The sequence below is a fragment of the Schistocerca nitens genome, chromosome 2 (genome assembly GCF_023898315.1).
Source record: "Schistocerca nitens isolate TAMUIC-IGC-003100 chromosome 2, iqSchNite1.1, whole genome shotgun sequence".
NCBI lineage: Eukaryota > Metazoa > Arthropoda > Insecta > Orthoptera > Acrididae > Schistocerca > Schistocerca nitens.
This window is the reverse complement of record NC_064615.1, coordinates 835,891,320-835,913,337: the sequence shown is the minus strand read 5'-3', so window position 1 is coordinate 835,913,337 and position 22,018 is coordinate 835,891,320. Positions and strand designations below refer to the sequence as shown.

Here is a 22,018-nt window from a genome sequence, read left to right as displayed (position 1 = left end):
CTAAAAATTCTAATACAGTTTTCCAGTTGGAACCGAAATACCTTTGAGCACCAAAACTTCTGGAAGAGAAAACAAAAGCCCTCTTGGACATTTGTCACGCTGGGAATAATCAAGGAACAGCGACAATATCACACATTTTACAAAAATCTTCAAGAGGAGGAAGCTGGATATTCTGACCAGAATGGCAAAGGGTATGATGAAATTAGTGAAAAACTCAACATTCAGTGGTGACATTGGCACAAAAATCCACTAATATACTTTTATTTTAACTGGAACTGATCTGTTTTTAATGTATAAATTAACTTTTTATACTATATTTTCTCAGTCAAGTGTATATCATAAAATGTAAAACACTATTTAGATTGATTCACTTCGAATCATAATGAAATACACTCCTGGAAATTGAAATAAGAACACCGTGAATTCATTGTCCCAGGAAGGGGAAACTTTATTGACACATTCCTGGGGTCAGATACATCACATGATCACACTGACAGAACCACAGGCACATAGACACAGGCAACAGAGCATGCACAATGTCGGCACTAGTACAGTGTATATCCACCTTTCGCAGCAATGCAGGCTGCTATTCTCCCATGGAGACGATCGTAGAGATGCTGGATGTAGTCCTGTCGAACGGCTTGCCATGCCATTTCCACCTGGCGCCTCAGTTGGACCAGCGTTCGTGCTGGACGTGCAGACCGCGTGAGACGACGCTTCATCCAGTCCCAAACATGCTCAATGGGGGACAGATCCGGAGATCTTGCTGGCCAGGGTAGTTGACTTACACCTTCTAGAGCACGTTGGGTGGCACGGGATGCATGCGGACGTGCATTGTCCTGTTGGAACAGCAAATTCCCTTGCCAGTCTAGGAATGGTAGAACGATGGGTTCGATGACGGTTTGGATGTACCGTGCACTATTCAGTGTCCCCTCGACGATCACCAGTGGTGTACGGCCAGTGTAGGAGATCGCTCCCCACGCCATGATGCCGGGTGTTGGACCTGTGTGCCTCAGTCGTATGCAGTCCTGATTGTGGCGCTCACCTGCACGGCGCCAAACACGCATACGACCATCATTGGCACCAAGGCAGAAGCGACTCTCATCGCTGAAGACGACACGTCTCCATTCGTCCCTCCATTCACGCCTGTCGCGACACCACTGGAGGCGGGCTGCACGATGTTGGGGCATGAGCGGAAGACGGCCTAACTGTGTGCGGGACCGTAGCCCAGCTTCATGGAGACGGTTGCGAATGGTCCTCGCCGATACCCCAGGAGCAACAGTGTCCCTAATTTGCTGGGAAGTGGCGGTGCGGTCCCCTACGGCACTGCGTAGGATCCTACGGTCTTGGCGTGCATCCGTGCGTCGCTGCGGTCCGGTCCCAGGTCGACGGGCACGTGCACCTTCCGCCGACCACTGGCGACAACATCGATGTACTGTGGAGACCTCACGCCCCACGTGTTGAGCAATTCGGCGGTACGTCCACCCGGCCTCCCGCATGCCCACTATACGCCCTCGCTCAAAGTACATCAACTGCACATACGGTTCACGGCCACGCTGTCGCGGCATGCTGCCAGTGTTAAAGACTGCGATGGAGCTCCGTATGCCACGGCAAACTGGCTGACACTGACGGCGGCGGTGCACAAATGCTGCGCAGCTAGCGCCATTCGACGGCCAACACCGCGGTTCCTGGTGTGTCCGCTGTGCCGTGCGTGTGATCATTGCTTGTACAGCCCTCCCGCAGTGTCCGGAGCAAGTATGGTGGGTCTGACACACCGGTGTCAATGTGTTCTTTTTTCCATTTCCAGGAGTGTATCTTCTCAGCACTTTTTTAAACAATAAATAACTGTGAGCCAGTAAGGTCTATTTGTAAAGACATATCATCTGACAGCTTTTAAAGTGTATTGTATAATGGTGTAGAGCTTTTTCAATGAAATTTGTGTTTTGTCACTGAAACAAAATAGAGGAAGCACTTTGTAACTTGTGGCATCCAGAGTTCAAGAATAGAAAAAGTAGAATGAAGAGCTAATTTTTTTTTTTTTTTTATTTTAGAGAGCTCCTCTTCTATTGTGGCTTGCTGAAAAGCTGCCTGGATGTTCCCGGATGTAGAAACGGATGGCTGTAGCTGCAGTTGTGGATTTGAAGTCGCCTGCAGCATATTCCACCTGCACATCAGCACTCGATTAATAGCATGCACTGTACCCCTTGCTCACCTCCCACCCTAGTTGAAGCAAGGTTATTCAAAAGAGTCAAAGGAACACACCAACTAAATGTTGCAGCCATGTTTACAAACATACTGCAGACTTCTGATAGCTATAATGATACCAGCACTTCAAGAGGTTACATTTTACATTGCCATGAACAGAAGATGAATGATTTTTATGATAAAATGTACGGCGAGGCCCTAGATTTCATCATATTTATTTGACAAAAGGCAATATTTGACAAAGTTCCCTATTACACTACCAAATTTCTTTGGTGTAAATATTTGATATATCAACTTTGACAACTAAGTATGACAGTGTAATACCAGCCTAGTTGGTAAGAAGATACACATAGATCAGCAACTGCAACCACCAGATCAGTGTTATGCAGCACTAGTCAGTGTCAAATCAGTATGTTTTCAGTTATTTTTGTAAAAAAATTCAAGATGTTGTCAAATTTCAGTCAAAATTGAAATCATGTGTTTTCCATTTATTTAGAGTGTCAAAATTATGTACAGCAAAACCAAAATGTGGAAAGATGGTGACTGCAGCAAACAGATAATAGCCCCCATTGTAAATGTGATAAAGAACTGTAAGATGAGTATTGTTTTTTGTTTTAATAACATACAAGTATTGATTTCACAGAATTTTTGAAATGCTTCATTCTCATAATTTCAGAGAAGCATATCACAAAATTATAAACTAAAATTTCTACTGTGGTGCTGGTAATTTGTAATGTTACAATTTGTTGCATTAATTGACTTCTGTAAATGTGGTGATGGAGATCATACTGTAGAATTCGCTATACCGAAGAATATACTATGCCCAATTCTTGGGAACAGGAAAAAACTGACTTCACTGGTCTAACAAACTAACATCACAAATCACCCCAATGTTTCGACAGATTGGCCAAGCCAAGGGTTCCCAGAACTCTTAACGTTCACTGTTAAACCTGTTTCATTGAACTTTACAAGCTCTCCATGAACTGTTGATTGATTTGATGCTTCATTGCATCCTAGAATTATGCGACACATCTCACAGTTGCTGTACGTCTTTCTCCATTGTGATAAAACTTTTTCACTATTAATACATGTTGCACAATAGCAAACTGCTTGATAATGGTTTGACATACAATAAGGAAAGTTAGACTGGAGGAACAATTGGACTGGTTATAGAAACCGAAATGATACACAACAATGTGTTCAACTGACAAACAAAAATATAACACGTGATTCAAAACTAGCACAAATTTTGGAGAACCTTTTACTAGAGTGGTATTAACCAATGGCAATCACCTGCTTAAAGTAGCAGCAAGGTATGATGCAATGGAAAAATCTGCTGTGTTTACAGTCATACTGTTCAGCTGCTGTTTATCTACCAGTGGTTATTTCTCATGTCAGGACATGGATGGTTGTTGATGGAAAATAATAATATTTATACTGGAACAATAAATGCGATGAATATTGCTAAGTGCAATAGTATGAAAATTGTGATATTCACATATTACACAGAGGTGGCTAATATTAAAGACCGTCACTGATTTTTAAATTTCCGTGAAATCTCTGTGATCTACATTAGGTCTGTATACAACCTCATAAAGACTTTGACAGTAACATGCAACCTATAATCTGAATCCTATGCACAGACATATTTGTAAATTATTTATATGTCTTAAATTGTTGTTGTGCATATCACAGATATTCACCTTTTCTAATATTCATAAATATGAATACAACTTAACATACTGTGCATGAGTTAAAAAAATAAGTAAATAAAAGCCTGCATAAAACTTCATGGCTGCTGGAGCAGAATCCCACGACAGGATGTTTTACCTACAAAACAGTCTTTCACTGTCAGCATAAAAATTATCTCCTTACCTCTCACTGCTCATCCGTGAACAGAACGTAAAGAAACAGTCCCAATTGGTACATCCCCTGCCACACACGTGAGAATGATCTGCAGAGATGTTCTTGAAATATCAACTTTACACAATAAAGCACTTTTCTCTTCCTCCTTGCTCTAGATATCAGTAAACTATTCCTTAGGGATTTGCATTTTGTGTTAAATTAGTCCTTGAAAAATACACTCTAAGATAAAGAAAAAAGCTGAATGTCCTCCTGAGGAATGTCATGCCAGATTTTGTCAAACTAATGTGTTAGATCATCAAAATCCTGAGCTGTTTGGAGGACCTCACTCATAATGCTCCAAATGTCTTAATTGGAGAGAGATTCGGCAACCTTGCTGACCAAGGTAGGGTTTGGCAAGCTCAAAGACAAGCTGTAAAAACTATCACCATATGCAGGTAGGTATTATCTTGCTGAAATGTAAGCCCAGGATAGCTTGCCATGAAGGGCATCAAAATGGAACATAAAATATTTTTGACATATCGCTGTGCAGTAAGGGTGCTGTGCACGACAACCAAAGAGGTCCTGCTAAGAGTAGAAATGGCACACCAGGCCATCACTCTTGGTTGCCAGGCTGTATGATGGTTGACAATCAGGTTCATATTTGCCCACTGTCTGGGGCATCTCTAGATATGTTTTTCAGTTTGGGATCTCATTGACTGAAGTAGAATTGACTTCAGTCATGACTTCTGCTTCAAACTGAGCTCCACTGACCAGTGAAGATATTTCTGGAGGCTCCCTGGACAGCAGGTGGGGTACCAACCTGACTGTCACCCAACTGCCATAAGGCCCAACAAGTAGGAGTGATGGTCTTCAGTGCCATTTCTACTCATAGCAGGACCCCTTCGGTTGTTATCCATGTCACACTTACAGCACAATGATACTCTAGGCCACATTTTTGTTGCCCTTCGTAGCAAGCCATCCTGGACTTACATTGTAGCAAGATAATGCCTGCTGACCCTACCTTCCTCCCCCTCCCTCTGTCCATATCTTCCTCCCCTCTCTCTGCCCATGTCCTCCTCTCCCTCTTTTTCTGCCCATCTCCTCCTTACCTCTGTCTCTTTGCCGATCTCCTCCTCCCCCTCTCTCCCTGCTCATCCTCTGCTGCACTTCTCCCTGTCCATCCCTGGTCTGTTGACCCTGCCTGCTGATAAGCCAATCCGCATGGTCAACAGATTGTGTTAGATCTACCTCACTGCCCACACATGATAACTCAGCTTAGAATAATTTTAGCCACAGCACAAAATCTGTTACTAGTGTATTGTGTTGTCCAGTCTGTGCTTTGCTATATAACTAGTTGCACTAGCTGTATTGGTCATACATCAAGATGCCTCCTATCCGTGCATCATGTGTTTCGCTGGCATCCAGCTATTTACAAGACTGTGGAGACTGACTACATTATGAATGTTGGTACTGCTAAGATCCCCCCAGCCATGCCCAACCAAATGTGTAGCCCTTGCAAAACAGGTTGATAAAGCAGGCTGCAACTACTACTACCACCACCACTATAATATGCTTGTCATGTAGGGCACCGTACACGTCACTGGCTTGTAAACAGTCTCTTGCCCCTAATGGGTTGGCTTCCCAGCAGTGCAGGTCAAAAAGACAGGGTGTTGCTGTAGTGGACTGACAAGGCAGCCAGTCCACAGAGACGGGTAGCCGAAAGGGCACACGTACACACACGCCGACTGGCGCGAAGTCTGGAACAGGATTCGTAATGAATGTGATAAAGAAAAGAACGTAGCTACTAGAACACTTAACTTTTATATCGTCCTTTGGTATACAGCATTCTTGATGATACAAGTGAGACTATCTTGAGATACATGCAATGGTACAAATGGCGCCTTGCTAGGTCGTAGCCATTAACTTAGCTGAAGGCTATTCTGTCTCTCGGCAAATGAGAGAAAGGCTTCGATCAGTGTAGTCGCTAGCAACGTCGTCGTACGACTGGGGCGAGTGCTCGTACGTCTCTCTAGACCTGCCGTGTGGTGGCGCTCGGTCTGCGATCACACAGTGGCGACACGCGGGTCCGACATGTACTAATGGACCGCAGCCGATTTAAAGCTACCACCTAGCAAGTGTGGTGCCTGGCGGTGACACCACAGTTGCTATTCCTGCACAACACACATCTTGCAGGCACTCTGTCTGTCAAGGGCTGAGAAAACTCGTTTTTGCCCGTATCTCCACTCCTGTTGAAGCTAGGAACTTATAAACCCCAGAGTGCTGATTTTCGTAATGTTTGCTGTTTGTGTGCCAAATCTGGTTGAAATTGAGCCAGGGGTTTGGCAGGAGATCCCAGACATACAAACATACATTCATGCAGCCTGCTTTATACATACATTGATCAGCTAGAAAAATTATGACCACTGACTACTATCAATATAAACACATCAAGGCGATAGCAGCAGCATCTGGCGAGCAATGACTGCTAGTCAGACACACACACGGTGCATGTAGCATCAGTGAGGACATTGTCTGCGTGTAGAATTGGAGAGGCACACAATCTATCTGAATGTGACCAAGGGCAGATTGTGATGGTTGGCTCGGCATGAGCATTTCTGAAACAGCACGACTTGTTGGGTGTTCCAGGAATCCTGTGGTGAGTGTCACCACACATGGCAAAACCAAAGTGAAACCATGTCCAGACGTTTTGGGATTGGGCGGCCACCCCTCATTACAGATGTCAGGCATAGTAGGCTGGGTAGACTGGTAAAACACGACAGGTGGCAAACTGTGGCAAAAATAACATCAGACTTTAATGCTGTGCATAGTACAAGCATTTATGAACACGGAGTGTACTGAACACTCCTAACAATGGACCTCCACAGCCAACAACTCACGCATATGCCATTGTTAACACCATGACATCAGCAACTACAACTGAAATGGGCACATGACCATTGGCATTAGACATTGGTGCAGTGGCAGAGCATTGCATGGTCTGATAAATCCCGATACCTTCATCATGCCAATGGAAGGGCGTGAATCTGCCGTCTTCCAGCTGAACAGCTCCTTGATACATGTACTGCAAGATGGAGACAAGCTGGTGGCAGATCCATTATGCTCTGGAGAACATTCACATGGGCATCCGTGAGTCCAGTGGAGCTCATGCACGGTATCACAACAGCAACCAACACTGGTTGCGACCACGTACATCACTTCATGATGATCATGTTTCCCAATGGCAGTGGGATTTTTCAACAAGATAATGTGCAAAGTCTTAAGGCCAGGAGTCAAGGAATTCAGTGGCAAATTCCAATTGAAGTGCATTTCCCCAGCTTACCAGATTTGAACCCAATCAAACACACCTGGGATGTGATTGAATGTGGCATCACCGCTCATCGCCCCCTTCCCTGAAATTTATGGGAATTAGGTGATCTGCGGATGCAGAAGGGATGCCAACTCCCTCAAGCGACCTACCAAGGCCTCTTTGCTTCAAAGCCACGACACATCGCCACTTGTATCTGTGCCAGAGGTGGACATATCGGCTATTAGGTAGGTGGTCATAATTTTCTGGCTGATCAGTGTATACTAGCCTTTTCCCCACAGCTTTGCATGGATGTATTGCACACATCCTTTCCTCTCCCCAATATTTTTCAATCTCCTCCACCCCCACTTTGACCATTTCCTTCTCCTCCTTTCTCTGACCATCCCCTCCCTCCACCATCTCTCTCTGTCAGTACTCTTCACATGGTCCATCCTTTCATTGCTCCCCTGTCTGCCCGTCACCTACTTGCCCCCTCTCTGTCCCCATTCTCCTCCCCACTCCCTTGTCTAACTCTTCCAACCCACCTATACACCCTCTCCTTTCCCCTAGTTGTTCTACTCCTCCGCCATCTCTCTCTGTCTGTCTCCTCCTCCCCTACCTCTCTCTCTTCCCAGCTTGCCCCCCCCCCCCCCCCCCGTCTTACTCGGTTCATTTCCTGCTCCTGAGTATCTCTCTTTGTCCATCTCCAGCTTCTCTCACCCTTTCTGACCATTTCCTCCTACCCCTGTCTCTATCCATCTTCTCCTGCCCCCTCTCCCTGCACATCCTCATCCTCCTCCTCCCTTCCCTTCCCTTCCCTTCCCTTCCCTTCCCTTCCCTTCCCTTCCCTTCCCTTCCCTGTCCATCTCCTGCCTACTCCGTCTGTCTCTCTCCTCATCCCTTCTCCGTTTCTGCCCCCCCCCCTCTGTCCATCCCCTCCTTAGCTATCCATTCTCTCCTGCCCCCACTCTCTCTGTCTATCCCCCCTCTGTCCATTTATACTCCCACAATCATGCCCATCTGCACATATGGCCCCCGGATAACAGGTCAATAAAGCAAGCTTATACTACTGTACAACACCGTCATACTGGGCACCGTACACATCAGGGGCTGGGAAACCATTTCTGCTGTGCTGGCCATCCTAAACAGGAGGGAATGAAAAACATGTTATCCTGTATCACAGTTAATAGGAGTTTATAAACACCACATTGCTGGCAATCGCCAAGTTTGCTGTTTTATGCCAATTTGACTGGAATTGATCCAGGGGTTTGGGAAGATATCCTTGACATACATATATGCATACTGTTAGCTTGCTTGGAATATCATATTATAGGATTCACAACACTAATTGGTAAGTTTTACAAGCTATAAAAAGGTTTCACAAGTGATAAAGACTAGTAATTGTGCAACTTGGTAAGAACATAGTGAGTATACTAACTTAATGTCCAACTCTCACATAATGAACCTAATGAATGAAGAAAATGAGAAGCATAATGAACAGAACACTGATTGACTAACCATTGCTGACTAAGATGGTATTTGTATTGATTGAGTGCTCACCCATAAATGACTGATGCTTTCTGCATTACACCTATGTAAAGACACACACAGCATGTAAATGATGTGATATTATAATACTGTAGGTACCCCGGTGGTCCCAGTCGCCTACGGTGGACTGAATGGCCGAGCGGTGACCTCTCCAGTTGTCAGGATGCTAGGAAATGGCTGTAAAAGCATCAGAAACGCCAAAGAAACATTATTAATTCATAACACCTTTATTCCTGCAGAGTACAATGTGGCTTGGTGATATCAACGACCTTCACCGAGTCCTCGCTGACTCGTAGCGATGACACCAGATCTGGACCGCACCAGTCTTGCTAGCGCAGCACCGCGTGCTGTGACGTAGCGGAGGAATGCCCTTATGCTGTTGATTCATCTGTCGTACTCGCCCCTTAGGTGTTCTTGCGACAGAGTTACGTGTTGTTACGGCACACTTACGCAAAGTTGTGAAATGCAGTACAGCTGACGCTATACCTCTGTTTTGCACTCTACGAAAGTCTCTGTCTAACACAAACCCGCATGCTAAGCAGTTCTCTCTCACCTGTTGTGTGTAACCAGGCCATTGCCCCTGTGTGACGACACATTCCATACATGTGCAATCCTCTTAGCTCTTGCCCAACTTACTGCCTCTAGCTCTCAGCATAGGCAATGAAACTTTGACAATATTCCACGTTTCCAACTCTTTACTATTCTGCGACACTACAATACTAAGCTATTTTGTTTTAGACTGTTACACAAAAAAGGAAAAAATACATGAAAATCGAATTGGTTGTGAAGTTATCTGAATTAACTATAAAATGTATAATCAGAAATTAGCAAAATTACAGGTACTACTTTACGATGTGGAAGTTTTCTGTACACCGCGATTTTCAAAGACCGCCTAGAATTTTCTGCAAAGTTTCATTTTATAATTTGTATAATTAATGAACTAATGATAACTTTAGGAAAGTTATTCATTTTTGAAATCAGAAAACTTATTACTACAAAACTATAACAGTAGAATTTTGACAGGGTTGCATTGTAAATGTCGAGCATTCTGGAATAAGAAAATTTTGAATATGAATAACTGTTGAAATATCAGTTTATCATAGAAGTAAAATGCTTGCTTGAGAGAGGAAAATGAGGACTTTCAAATAAGCCATGTCAGTCTTGAAACAATCAGTTATTAGGGAGTAAAATTTTTAAATGCAAGTGGTTTACATAATTCTAGAGTAAAAAATATTTCTAAAAACAAAGAAGATGTGACTTACCAAACGAAAGCGCTGGCAGGTTGATAGACACACAAACATACACACAAAACTCAAGCTTTCGCAACCAACAGTTGCTTCATCAGGAAAGAGGGAAGGAGAGGGAAAGACGAAAGGATGTGGGTTTTAAGGGAGAGGGTAAGGAGTCATTCCAATCCCGGGAGCGGAAAGACTTACCTTAGGGGGAAAAAAGGACAGGTATACAGTCGCATACACACAAATATCCATCTGCACATACACAGACACAAGCAGACATTTGTAAAGGCAAAGAGTTTGGGCAGAGATGTCAGTCGAGGCGGAAGTACAAAGGCAAAGATGTTGTTGAATGACAGGTGAGGTATGAGCGGCGGCAACTTGAAATTAGCGTAGGTTGAGGCCTGGCGGGTAACGAGAAGAGAGAATATACTGAAGGGCAAGTTCCCATCTCCAGAGTTCTGACAGGTTGGTGTTGGTGGGAAGTATCCAGATAACCCGGACGGTGTAACACTGTGCCAAGATGTGCTGGCCGTGCACCAAGGCATGTTTAGCCACAGGGTGATCCTCATTACCAACAAACACTGTCTGCCTGTGTCCATTCATGTGAATGGACAGTTTGTTGCTGGTCATTCCCACATAGAATGCATCACAGTGTAGACAGGTCAGTTGGTAAATCACGTTGGTGCTTTCACATGTGGCTCTGCCTTTGATCGTGTACACCTTCCGGGTTACAGGACTGGAGTAGGTGGTGGTGGGAGGGTGCATGGGACTGGTTTTACACCGGGGACGGTTACAAGGATAGGAACCAGAGGGTAGGGAAGGTGGTTTGGGGATTTCATAGGGATGAACTAACAGGTTACGAAGGTTAGGTGGACGGCAGAAAGACACTCTTGGTGGAGTGGGGAGGATTTCATGAAGGATGGATCTCATTTCAGGGCAGGATTTGAGGAAGTCGTATCCCTGCTGGAGAGCCACATTCAGAGTCTGGTCCAGTCCCCAAACTGAACAATCCATTGCCCTCACCCACTTAATCCTTCACCTACACATCAACTCAGCCAATGAACACACCCGTCAACTCCTATCCTTAATAAAAGTCCTTAATCTTTCCTCTCCCACATCCACACTGGCTGTTCAGAGCATCCTCCTACAGGCCAACCGTAAATTAGAACAGCATGCCACCCTCCACCTCAAAAAACTATCCAATCTCCTGGTTTCCCACCTCCGGAAAGGCAACTCACTCACCCTTCACAACCTTTCCAGCAAACCTCAACCTCCTCTCATTGCACACAAACCCAGTCTCTCCCATCTACTCAATCTCCCACTTCCAGCTCCACTCCCTCCAAAACCTCAAAATTCCAATCAACACAATCTGGAACCACAACACCCTAATTCAGTAGTTAACCTTTCCTCCAAACCTCTCTCCCAATCCGAAACCTCTGTCCTAGCCAAAGGCCTCACCTTCAGCCCCACTCCCAGATTCAACCAAACAGCCCTCGTCAAAGATTTACTGTCCTACACTCATACTCTCTGCTGGAAATATCACTTTGCCACGAAGAAAATGATCCTAATCCTACTCCTAATGATCCAACTCCCCAAGACACCATCCAAATTGAACTCTGCCTGGAACAGTTCCGTCCTCCGTCGCAGCGGGACCCACCTCCTCTTCCTCAAAATCACCCTCTCCAAACCTTCCAGGAATTTCTGACTTCCAGCCTTGCATCTCAATCATTCTTAAAAAACCTTAATCTTACTCCCAACATCACCACTGCTGAAGCCCAGGCTATCCGTGATCTGAAGGCTGACCGATCCATCGTCATTCTTCCGGTGGACAAGGGTTCCACGACCGTGGTACTTGATCGTCGGGAGTGTGTGGCTGAGGGACTGCATCAGCTTTCAGACAACACCACATACAAAGTTTGCCAAGGTAACCCCATTCCCGATGTCCAGGCGGAGCTTCAAGGAATCCTCAGAACCTTAGGTCCCCTGCAAAACCTTTCACCTGACTCCATCAACCTCCTGACCCCACCGACACCCCGCACCCCTACCTTCTACCTTCTTCCTAAAATCCAGAAACCCAATAATCCCGGCCGCCCCATTGTAGCTGGTTACCAAGCCCCCACAGAACGTATCTCTGCCTACGTAGATCAACACCTTCAACCCATTACTTGCAGTCTCCCATCCTTCATCAAAGACACCAATCACTTTCTCGAACGCCTGGAATCCTTACCCAATCTGTTACCCCCGGAAACCATCCTTGTAACCATTGATGCCACTTCCTTATACACAAATATTCCGCACGTCCAGGGCCTCGCTGCGATGGAGCATTTCCTTTCACGCCGATCACCTGCCACCCTACCTAAAACCTCTTTCCTCATCACCTTAGCCAGCTTCATCCTGACCCACAACTTCTTCACTTTTGAAGGCCACACATACCAACAATTAAAGGGAACAGCCATGGGTACCAGGATGGCCCCCTCATACACCAACCTATTCATGGGTCGCTTAGAGGAAGCCTTCTTGATTACCCAGGCCTGCCAACCCAAAGTTTGGTACAGATTTATTGATGACATCTTCATGATCTGGACTCACAGTGAAGAAGAACTCCAGAATTTCCTCTCCAACCTCAACTCCTTTGGTTCCATCAGATTCACCTGGTCCTACTCCAAATCCCATGCCACTTTCCTTGACGTTGACCTCCACCTGTCCAATGGCCAGCTTCACACGTCCGTCCACATCAAACCCACCAACAAGCAACAGTACCTCCATTATGACAGCTGCCACCCATTCCACATCAAACGGTCCCTTCCCTACAGCCTAGGTCTTCGTGGCAAACGAATCTGCTCCAGTCCGGAATCCCTGAACCATTACACCAACAACCTGACAACAGCTTTCACATCTCGCAACTACCCTCCCGACCTGGTACAGAAGCAAATAACCAGAGCCACTTCCTCATCCCCTCAAACCCAGAACCCCCCACAGAAGAACCACAAAAGTGCCCCACTTGTGACAGGATACTTTCCGGGACAGGACCAGACTCTGAATGTGGCTCTCCAGCAGGGATACGACTTCCTCAAATCCTGCCCTGAAATGAGATCCATCCTTCATGAAATCCTCCCCACTCCACCAAGAGTGTCTTTCTGCCGTCCACCTAACCTTCGTAACCTGTTAGTTCATCCCTATGAAATCCCCAAACCACCTTCCCTACCCTCTGGCTCCTATCCTTGTAACCGCCCCCGGTGTAAAACCTGTCCCATGCACCCTCCCACCACCACCTACTCCAGTCCTGTAACCTGGAAGGTGTACACGATCAAAGGCAGAGCCACATGTGAAAGCACCCACGTGATTTACCAACTGCCCTGCCTACACTGTGATGCATTCTATGTGGGAATGACCAGCAACAAACTGTCCATTCACATGAATGGACACAGGCAGACAGTGTTTGTTGGTAATGAGGATCACCCTGTGGCTAAACATGCCTTGGTGCACGGCCAGCACATCTTGGCACAGTGTTACACCGTCCGGGTTATCTGGATACTTCCCACCAACACCAACCTGTCAGAACTCCGGAGATGGGAACTTGCCCTTCAGTATATCCTCTCTTCTCGTTACCCGCCAGGCCTCAATCTCCGCTAATTTCAAGTTGCCGCCACTCATACCTCACCTGTCATTCAACATCATCTTTGCCTCTTCACTTCCGCCTCGACTGACATCTCTGCCCAAACTATTTGACAAAGATGATGTGACTAACCGAACGAAAGCGCTGGCAGGCCGATAGACACACAAACAAACACAAACACACACACAAAATTCAAGCTTTCGCAACAAACTGTTGCCTCATCAGGAAAGAGGGGAAGGAGAGGGAAAGACGAAAGGATGTGGGTTTTAAGGGAGAGGGTAAGGAGTCATTCCAATCCCGGGAGCGGAAAGACTTACCTTAGGGGGAAAAAGGGATGGGTATACACTCGCACACACACACATATCCATCCACACATATACAGACACAAGCAGACATATTTAAAGACCTGGTGTCTGTATATGTGTGGATGGATATGTGTGTGTGTGCGAGTGTATACCCGTCCCTTTTTCCCCCTAAGGTAAGTCTTTCCGCTCCCGGGATTGGAATGACTCCTTACCCTCTCCCTTAAAACCCACATCCTTTCGTCTTTCCCTCTCCTTCCCCTCTTTCCTGATGAGGCAACAGTTCGTTGCGAAAGCTTGAATTTTGTGTGTGTGTTTGTGTTTGTTTGTGTGTCTATCGACCTGCCAGCGCTTTCGTTCGGTAAGTCACATCATCTTTGTTTTTAGATATATTTTTCCCACGTGGAATGTTTCCCTCCATATATATATATATATATATATATATATATATATATATATATATATATATATATATATATATATATATATATATATATAATTTACGGCTTTCAGATTCTTTCCTTTTGTTGCACTGTAAAACCATCCTTTTTGCCAAATTTCATGATCCTAGGCCAACAGGAAGTACCTTGTAGGTTTTGATGAGTGAGTTTGCACCAGTCAAAATATGTGACATAAATGGGCATGTCTTGTGATTACATTGGCTTAGTAGCTAATGTTTATTATACTGCCAAGGGACCATTGACTTTAGTATATGACATATATTTCAAGTTGGTACATCTACCTGTTCATGAGAAAAAGGAGTCTTAACAGGCATGGAGTCAGGTGAGAAATGACAAAAAAATTTCTTCATTGATAATTACAAATTTACAGTGTTTGGATTTGTCCTTTGTTTGTCTAGTGAAACCTTCCTTTTTGACAAATTTCATGGTTCTAGGCCAAGGGAAAGTACCCTATAGGTTTTGATGAGTGAGTTTGTAAATATGAAAATATGTGACATAAATAGCCGTATCTTTTGACTGCATTGACTTAGAAGCTTCAATTTTTTTTTCTGCTAAGGGATTGTAGAACTTACTATGTGACATAAATTTCAACTTGATGCTTCTATCCATTAGTAAGAAAAAGGGGTCTTAACAAAGAGAGAGTCAGATAAAAAAATGACAAAAAATTTTTCCTGTAATATAATTACCAATTTACAGTTTTTGGAGTTTTTATCTTTGGCTGTACTGTGAAACCTTCCTTTTTACCAAATTCATAATTCTAGGCCAATAGAAAGTACCCTGTAAGTATTGATAATTGAGTTTGCAAGTATTAAAATATGTGACATAAATGGCCATATCTTCCCATTGCATCGACTTAGAAGTTTGAATTTTGTACACTGCCAAGGTACCACAGACCTCAGTATGTGACATAAATTTTTGACTTGATAATCTACCCATTCCTGAGAAAAAAGGTTTTTAAATGTTGGATAGAGAGATAGACAATAAAGGGATCCTATAAGAGTTCCATTTTTACCAATTGAGACACGGAACCCTAAAAGTAGTAAGCCTAAAGATTTTTCACTGCAAGACAGAGAAAGTAATTTATTTGTGTTGTACTGACTAAGAAATAGGTAAAGTAATTACTCCAGGTCCAGATAGTTATAATAGGTATCCTTATGCATTATTTAGTGTGAGTATTTTAAATATTGCAATTAACATAAATGCATAACAATCTGTGAATGTAGAATATATGGTACACAGTAAGGTGCATTATTTATGTAATAATTTCATGTCTGGCACAAGTCTTTTTTCTTCCAGAATTTAATTTCATCCCACGACAAAATCTGCTCTCTTAAAAAATTTGTGCAAAAGTGGTTAATTTACTGTGCCCTTGCAAATGAAGTATTTGAGTGATAATTAGATGTCTTGTATATTTTCGTATTTTCAGAATTTGGTTTTACCAAATCTGTCTTCCTCTTCACGGGTCCAGCACAAAGATCTCCAACCCATTAGCCCCACTTTCCTTAAAATGACACCAGTATGCAGTTTAGAGCCAGAATGTGCCAAAATGAACTCATCAGAGAGTAAAGGAAAAATACAGTTGCCCCAAGCAAAAGGCTCACCAAGTGGAAGTAGATGTGTAAGCCTTATGAGTTCCTCAGAACATGCACCGACACCTGCTGGTGTATGTCCTGTTTTACAGTGTGACCTAAGTAACCCAACAGTCGCTGACAGTGCACCTGATTTTCAAATACAAGCTGCAGTCAATGAGAAGTGTGCTGAAATTGGCAAAACCAATCAGATTAAGTATGTTCCTATATTCAAGAAGCGTGTTTGTGTACCCTACAGAAGAACTCTGGAAGGACAACATGAATCAGCAAAGAATGATATTAATAACAGCTCTAGTAAATATGCAGAAAAATGTGATCAGCTAACAGGACAAAGCACTACAGAGAAACATTCTACTTCTCTGTCACAGTTACTGATGCAAACCCATGAGTCTTCAGCTCCTGCTACACTTCAAGTTCCTGTAAGTAATGTTTTCTGAGACAGAAATTTACAGATATATATATTGAAACACATGTGTTCTCTACCATCTTTCTGTTTTAGGTTCCGAGTGGTCAACTCCAAGTAAAATTCATTGCACATACCTTACAGAATCCACTGCTAAATAGTGTCCCAAGTTTAAAGAGAAGTGTTCAAACATCATCACCTTCATCAGCGGTAACCTCTTAGTATTAATTACGTGAAAAGTGTTGTAGTGTGCATGTTGCATTGATGATATACTATTTTATCTACAAATTATGTTAAAAGTAGTCACAATTATTGTAATCTTACGCATCTACATCTACGTACATACTCTGCAAGCCAGCATATGGTGCAAGGTGGAGAGTAACTTGCATCACATCTTTTTATTCCACAAATAAACCAAGGAAAAAATGACTGTCTGGTCCAATATCTCTTACCTTGTCTTCATGATCCTTATACAAGAAGTATATTGGTGCCAGTAGGATTCTTCTGTCATCTCTAGAAAATGCTGGTGCTATAAACTTACTCATTAGTGTTTTACAAAGAGAACAGCTTCTTCACTCCAGGGATTCCCATTAGATTGTGGAGCTTTTCTATAATACTCGTGTGTTTATCTAGCAGTACACCTTTGAATTGCTTAAATGATTTCCTTTAATCCAACTTATTGGGGATCTGAAAAATTGTAGCAGTTCTCAAGAACGGGTTGCACACGTTTTCTGTATGCAATCTACTATAAAGGAGCTTCAGTTTCCCAGAATTCTCCCAATAAACCAAAGTCACCCATTTGCATTCCGTACAACCTACCTTACATGCTTGTTTCATTTCAAGTCACTTTGCAGTGCTGCTCCTGGATATTTAATTGACCTGACTGCGTAGAGTGGCACACCACTAACCCTGAATTTGAAGAGTGTAGGATTGTTTTTCCTACTCACCCTGCATTAACTTAAAGTTTAGGGCAAACTGCCATTCTTCATATCAAGTAGAAGCTCTACACAAGTCATCCTGTCTCCTCTTACAGTAACTCAAAAATAACACTTTCCCAAAAACTACAGCTTCATCATTAAACAGTCGCAAATTGCTGCTCACCCAATACATCAGATCATTTATGGATGTAAAGAATGAGAGGCCCCACTTCCCTGGGACACTCCTGCTGATACCTTTTTCTCCGATCAACACTCAGCATCCAGAACAATAAGTATTCAAGCCACTCACATATCTGAGAAGCTATTCCATCTGCTTGAACTTTTATTAACAGTTTGCAGTGTGGCACAGTGCCAAATGTAGGAATATGCTGTTGCCTATCATCCATGGTACACAAGAAATCAAGCAATAAAATAGCAAGTTTACTTTTGTATGAGCAATGATTTATAAATCTTTGTTGATTTGTGGATAGAAGTTTTATTATATTTGAAATTAGGATCTGCTCAAGAATTATGTAGCAAACCAACATTAAGGACATTGGTCTGTAATTTTGCAGATCACTTCTTTTATCCTTCTTATACATGGGAGCTACTAAAATTAGAGAGGCTTACCGAAATGACCATGAAAGCAACAATTTTCAAGAGTTGTCAGGAGATTTCCATGTGGGGAGGAGGCTGGAGCAGGGAGATGTGATCTCTGCACGACTCTTTAACTTAGCGCTATAGAAAGTAATTGAGCAAATCCCGGGGAAACTGGCAGGTCCACATGGTGTCGTTCATTGGAGACACAACATTAATTGCAAAGAATATCAGAGCCTTGAAGGATAATTATACTGCATTGGAGGAAGCAGTGTTGAAGTTAGGACTAGAAGTTAATACAGGTAAAACAAAGTATACAATGATGGGAGATACTGGTGGTGATAGAGGAGAGACTTCAATAGAAATATATGGGAAAGAGTACCACAGATTGGAAAAGTTTAAAATACCTGGGCTTGGTAATAACAGAAGATAAAAGGACAGCAGCAGAAATTCAAGATACGATAGCAAGTTGAAACCAGTATTATTATTATTTGCAGAATATATTCAAGTCCAGAAATGTTGGGAGAAGTACCAAAATCCAAATACACTTAACCATATTAAGACTTCTAGTAATGTATGGATGGCAAGGCTGAGTGATAACCACAAAGGATGAAGTTTGGTTACTGAAATGGGAAAGGAAGATTTTGAGAAAGATATTTGGGATGGTGAGTAAGGAAGGGAGCTGGAGAATAAAGACAGATGCAGAACTACAGACACTTTTTGGATAGATGAAAATTGTTGTGAAAATTGACAAGAAAGAATAAGATGGGCTGGGCACGTACAGAGAATGACACAAATTCAAAGTGTTAAAAAAGTGTTTATAGGAAAACCCAACGGGAGAAGAGGAAGTCCCAGGAAAATGTGGTTTGAACATTAAGAGGAGGATCTCAAAACACTGGGAGTCAGGAATTGGAGAAGGAAAGTGGTGGACAGAAAAGACTGGAGGAAGGTGACAAAGGAGGCCAAGGTTCTACAAGCACTGTAGTGCCCACCAGTATGTATATGAGAGCTCTTGCACTTTTTTTTTTTTTTTTTTTTTTTTTTTTTTTTTTTTTTTTTTTTTTTTTTTTTTTTTTTGTGTGTGGCCTGAAACTGAGAGCTTGGTGGAACCTGAAGTGGAAAGCTCTGAAATATTTAACAAGGCATAGAACATGTATTGAAAAGACTGGTTAGATATTATTGACTGAGATCCAGCCAACAGCCACACAAAAGTTTTCACATCAACATATGAAGTGTTCAAAACTAAATACACTTTTGTGCGAAAGTAAATAGAAAATTGGAGTAGGGCAAAAGGAAGAACCACAAGGGTCAAATACAACACCCCAATTCATATCCAGGATTAAATTTAACTGGTTAAATACTACAAATGAAGTTTTGATTCCTGGTGAAACAATAAAATTTCATTAACTTTTAATTAGTCTCAGACTGCTTGATTCGGTACATTATTTCATGTAACTATACAGAGTCAGTTCTGGATAGTTGGCAGTGGACTGGGACTGTGCTTGTTGTGTGAAGACACAAAGCTGATTGAAACCAGAAGTGAATAGTAGCAAAATATTAAAATATGTTGGGCATTTATGTTGCACAGATACACGTGAAATAAGGGAAACCTACAACAGATGATATGTGGGAGCACAGAAACATGAATAGAAAACAGTATTCAACTAGGTTTAGAACACTACCTCTTTTTCTAGCAAAAGTAAACACATTCTCAAACACATAATCATACACACACCCAAATGTACACTATTGTGGCCATGAAAAGACTAATTATTGATAATTGATTATTGAAAGCAGTTGCCTGGGATGACGGAGGTGGGGAGGGTTACAGAAGAATGCAAGGAGGGCATAGCAAGAAAGAGGCAGGTCTTTGGACAGCTGACTCTGTGGCTGCACAAGATGAAGGGAGTACAGAGGGTACTGCAAAAAAGATGTAGGAAGAGGGAGATGGTGGGAAAAACTGAGGGGGAGAGAGGGAGAAAAGGGTGAAGATGTGGGAGAAAGGAGAGGAGAGAGAAGTGAGACAGGTTGAAAAATGGGGAGAGAGAGGGGAGGGGGGGGGGGGGGGGGCTCCACCACAGCGCTCATGAATCATAGTGACTATGTAGCTGAGGGCCTCCATCAACTTTCTGACATACAAATGTTACAACCATGATGACATCCCGGAAGTTCAACATGACCTGAAACAGCTCCTGCAGACCTTAGGTCCATGCCAAGACTTGACACCAAAATCCTTTACCATCCTCACACCAACAAACCCTGCACTCTTACCTTTCACCCATTCCCAAAACTCCACAATCCCAACCCCACAGATTTTTCTCTTGGTCGGCACACTGTGGCTGGGTGCAATGCTTCCCCTCCAGACTACTGTCCGTAAGCTCCTATCCTGTGTTCAAGACACTGCTCACCTCCTTCACCACCACTGTGGATGCAACACCCTTGTACACCAACATCCCCCATGCCCATGTCCTTCTGGTCATGGGACACTATCTGTACCAACATCCTCCAGACACCAAACCCACCACCCCTTTCCTAATCCTCCTAGTCAACCAAGTCATGACCCCAATAATATCTCTTTCAAAGGACAAATCTACAAACAAGTCTGTGGTACTGCCATAAATACTCACATAGCACTGTCCTGCACCACCTTATTTATGGGCTATCTGGAGGAATCCTTCCTGCTCAGTCAATGCCTAAAACCTCTTGTCCGGTTCAGTTTCCTTTATGACATTTTCATGATCTAGGTTTATGGCAAGGACATCCTTTGCTCTTTCTTCCATAACCTCAAAGCCAACTCCCAACTCCACTTCACCTGGTGCTTCTGAATTCATTAATACACCTTCCTAGGTGTCGAGCTCCACTTGTCAGATGACTCCATAGGCACAGGTGCCCTTGTCAACCACCAACAGTACATCTACATCTACATTTATACTCCGCAAGGCACTTTACGTGCCACTGTCATTACCTCCTTTTCCTGTTCCACTCGCATATGGTTCATGGGAAGAACGACTGCCAGAAAGCCTCCTTGTGTGCTTGAATCTCTCTAATTTTTCAGTCATGATCTCATCGGGAGGTATAAGTAGGGGGAAGCAATATATTCGATACCTCATCCAGGAACAAACCCTCTCGAAACCTAGACAGCAAGCTACACCACGATGCAGAGCACCTCTCTTGCAGAGTCTGCCACTTGAGTTTGCTAAACATCTCCGTAATGCTATCACGCCTACTAAATAACCCTGTGATTAAACATGCCGCTCTTCTTTGAATCTTCTCTATCTCCTCTGTCAACCCAACCTGGTACGGATCCCACACTGATGAGCAATACTCAAGTATAGATCGAACGAGTGTTTTGTAAGCCACCTCTTTTGCTGATGGACTACATTTTCTAAGGACTCTCCCAATGAATCTCAACCTGGCACCCGCCTTACCAACAATTAATTTTATATTATCATTCCACTTCAAATCGTTCCGCACGCATACTCCCAGATATTTTACAGAAGTAACTGCTACCAGTGTTTGTTCCGCTATCATATAATCATACAATAAAAGATCCTTCTTTCTATGTATTCGCAATACATTACGTTTGTCTATGTTAAGGGTCAGTTGCCACTCCCTGCACCAAGTGCCTATCTGCTGCAGATCTTCCTGCATTTCGCTACAATTTTCTAATGCTGCAACTTCTCTGTATACTACAGTATCATCCGCGAAAAGCCGCATGGAACTTCCAACACTATCTACTAGGTCATTTATATATATATTGTGAAAAGCAATGGTCCCATAACACTCCCCTGTGGCACGCCAGAGGTTACTTTAACGTCTGTAGACGCCTCTCCATTGAGAACAATATGCTGTGTTCTGTTTGCTAAAAACCCTTCAATCCAGCCACACAGCTGGTCTGATATTCCGTAGGTTCTTACTTTGTTTATCAGGCGACAGTGCGGAACTGTATCGAACGCCTTCCGTAATCAAAGAAAATGGCATCTACCTGGGAGCCTG

The 22,018-nt window shown here is 43.3% G+C and overlaps 1 protein-coding gene across 1 annotated transcript in view; it reads left to right on the top strand.

Annotated features, from left to right (window-relative positions):
* The window catches only part of LOC126235376 (uncharacterized protein C18orf63-like), a 165,470-nt gene that overhangs the window by 130,843 nt on the left and 12,609 nt on the right, over positions 1 to 22,018 (top strand). The window contains exons 7-8 of the mRNA XM_049944099.1: positions 15,943 to 16,524; positions 16,605 to 16,718. Of these exons, the coding sequence (XP_049800056.1) occupies positions 15,943 to 16,524; positions 16,605 to 16,718 (696 nt within the window). The remainder of the gene's footprint in view (positions 1 to 15,942; positions 16,525 to 16,604; positions 16,719 to 22,018) is intronic.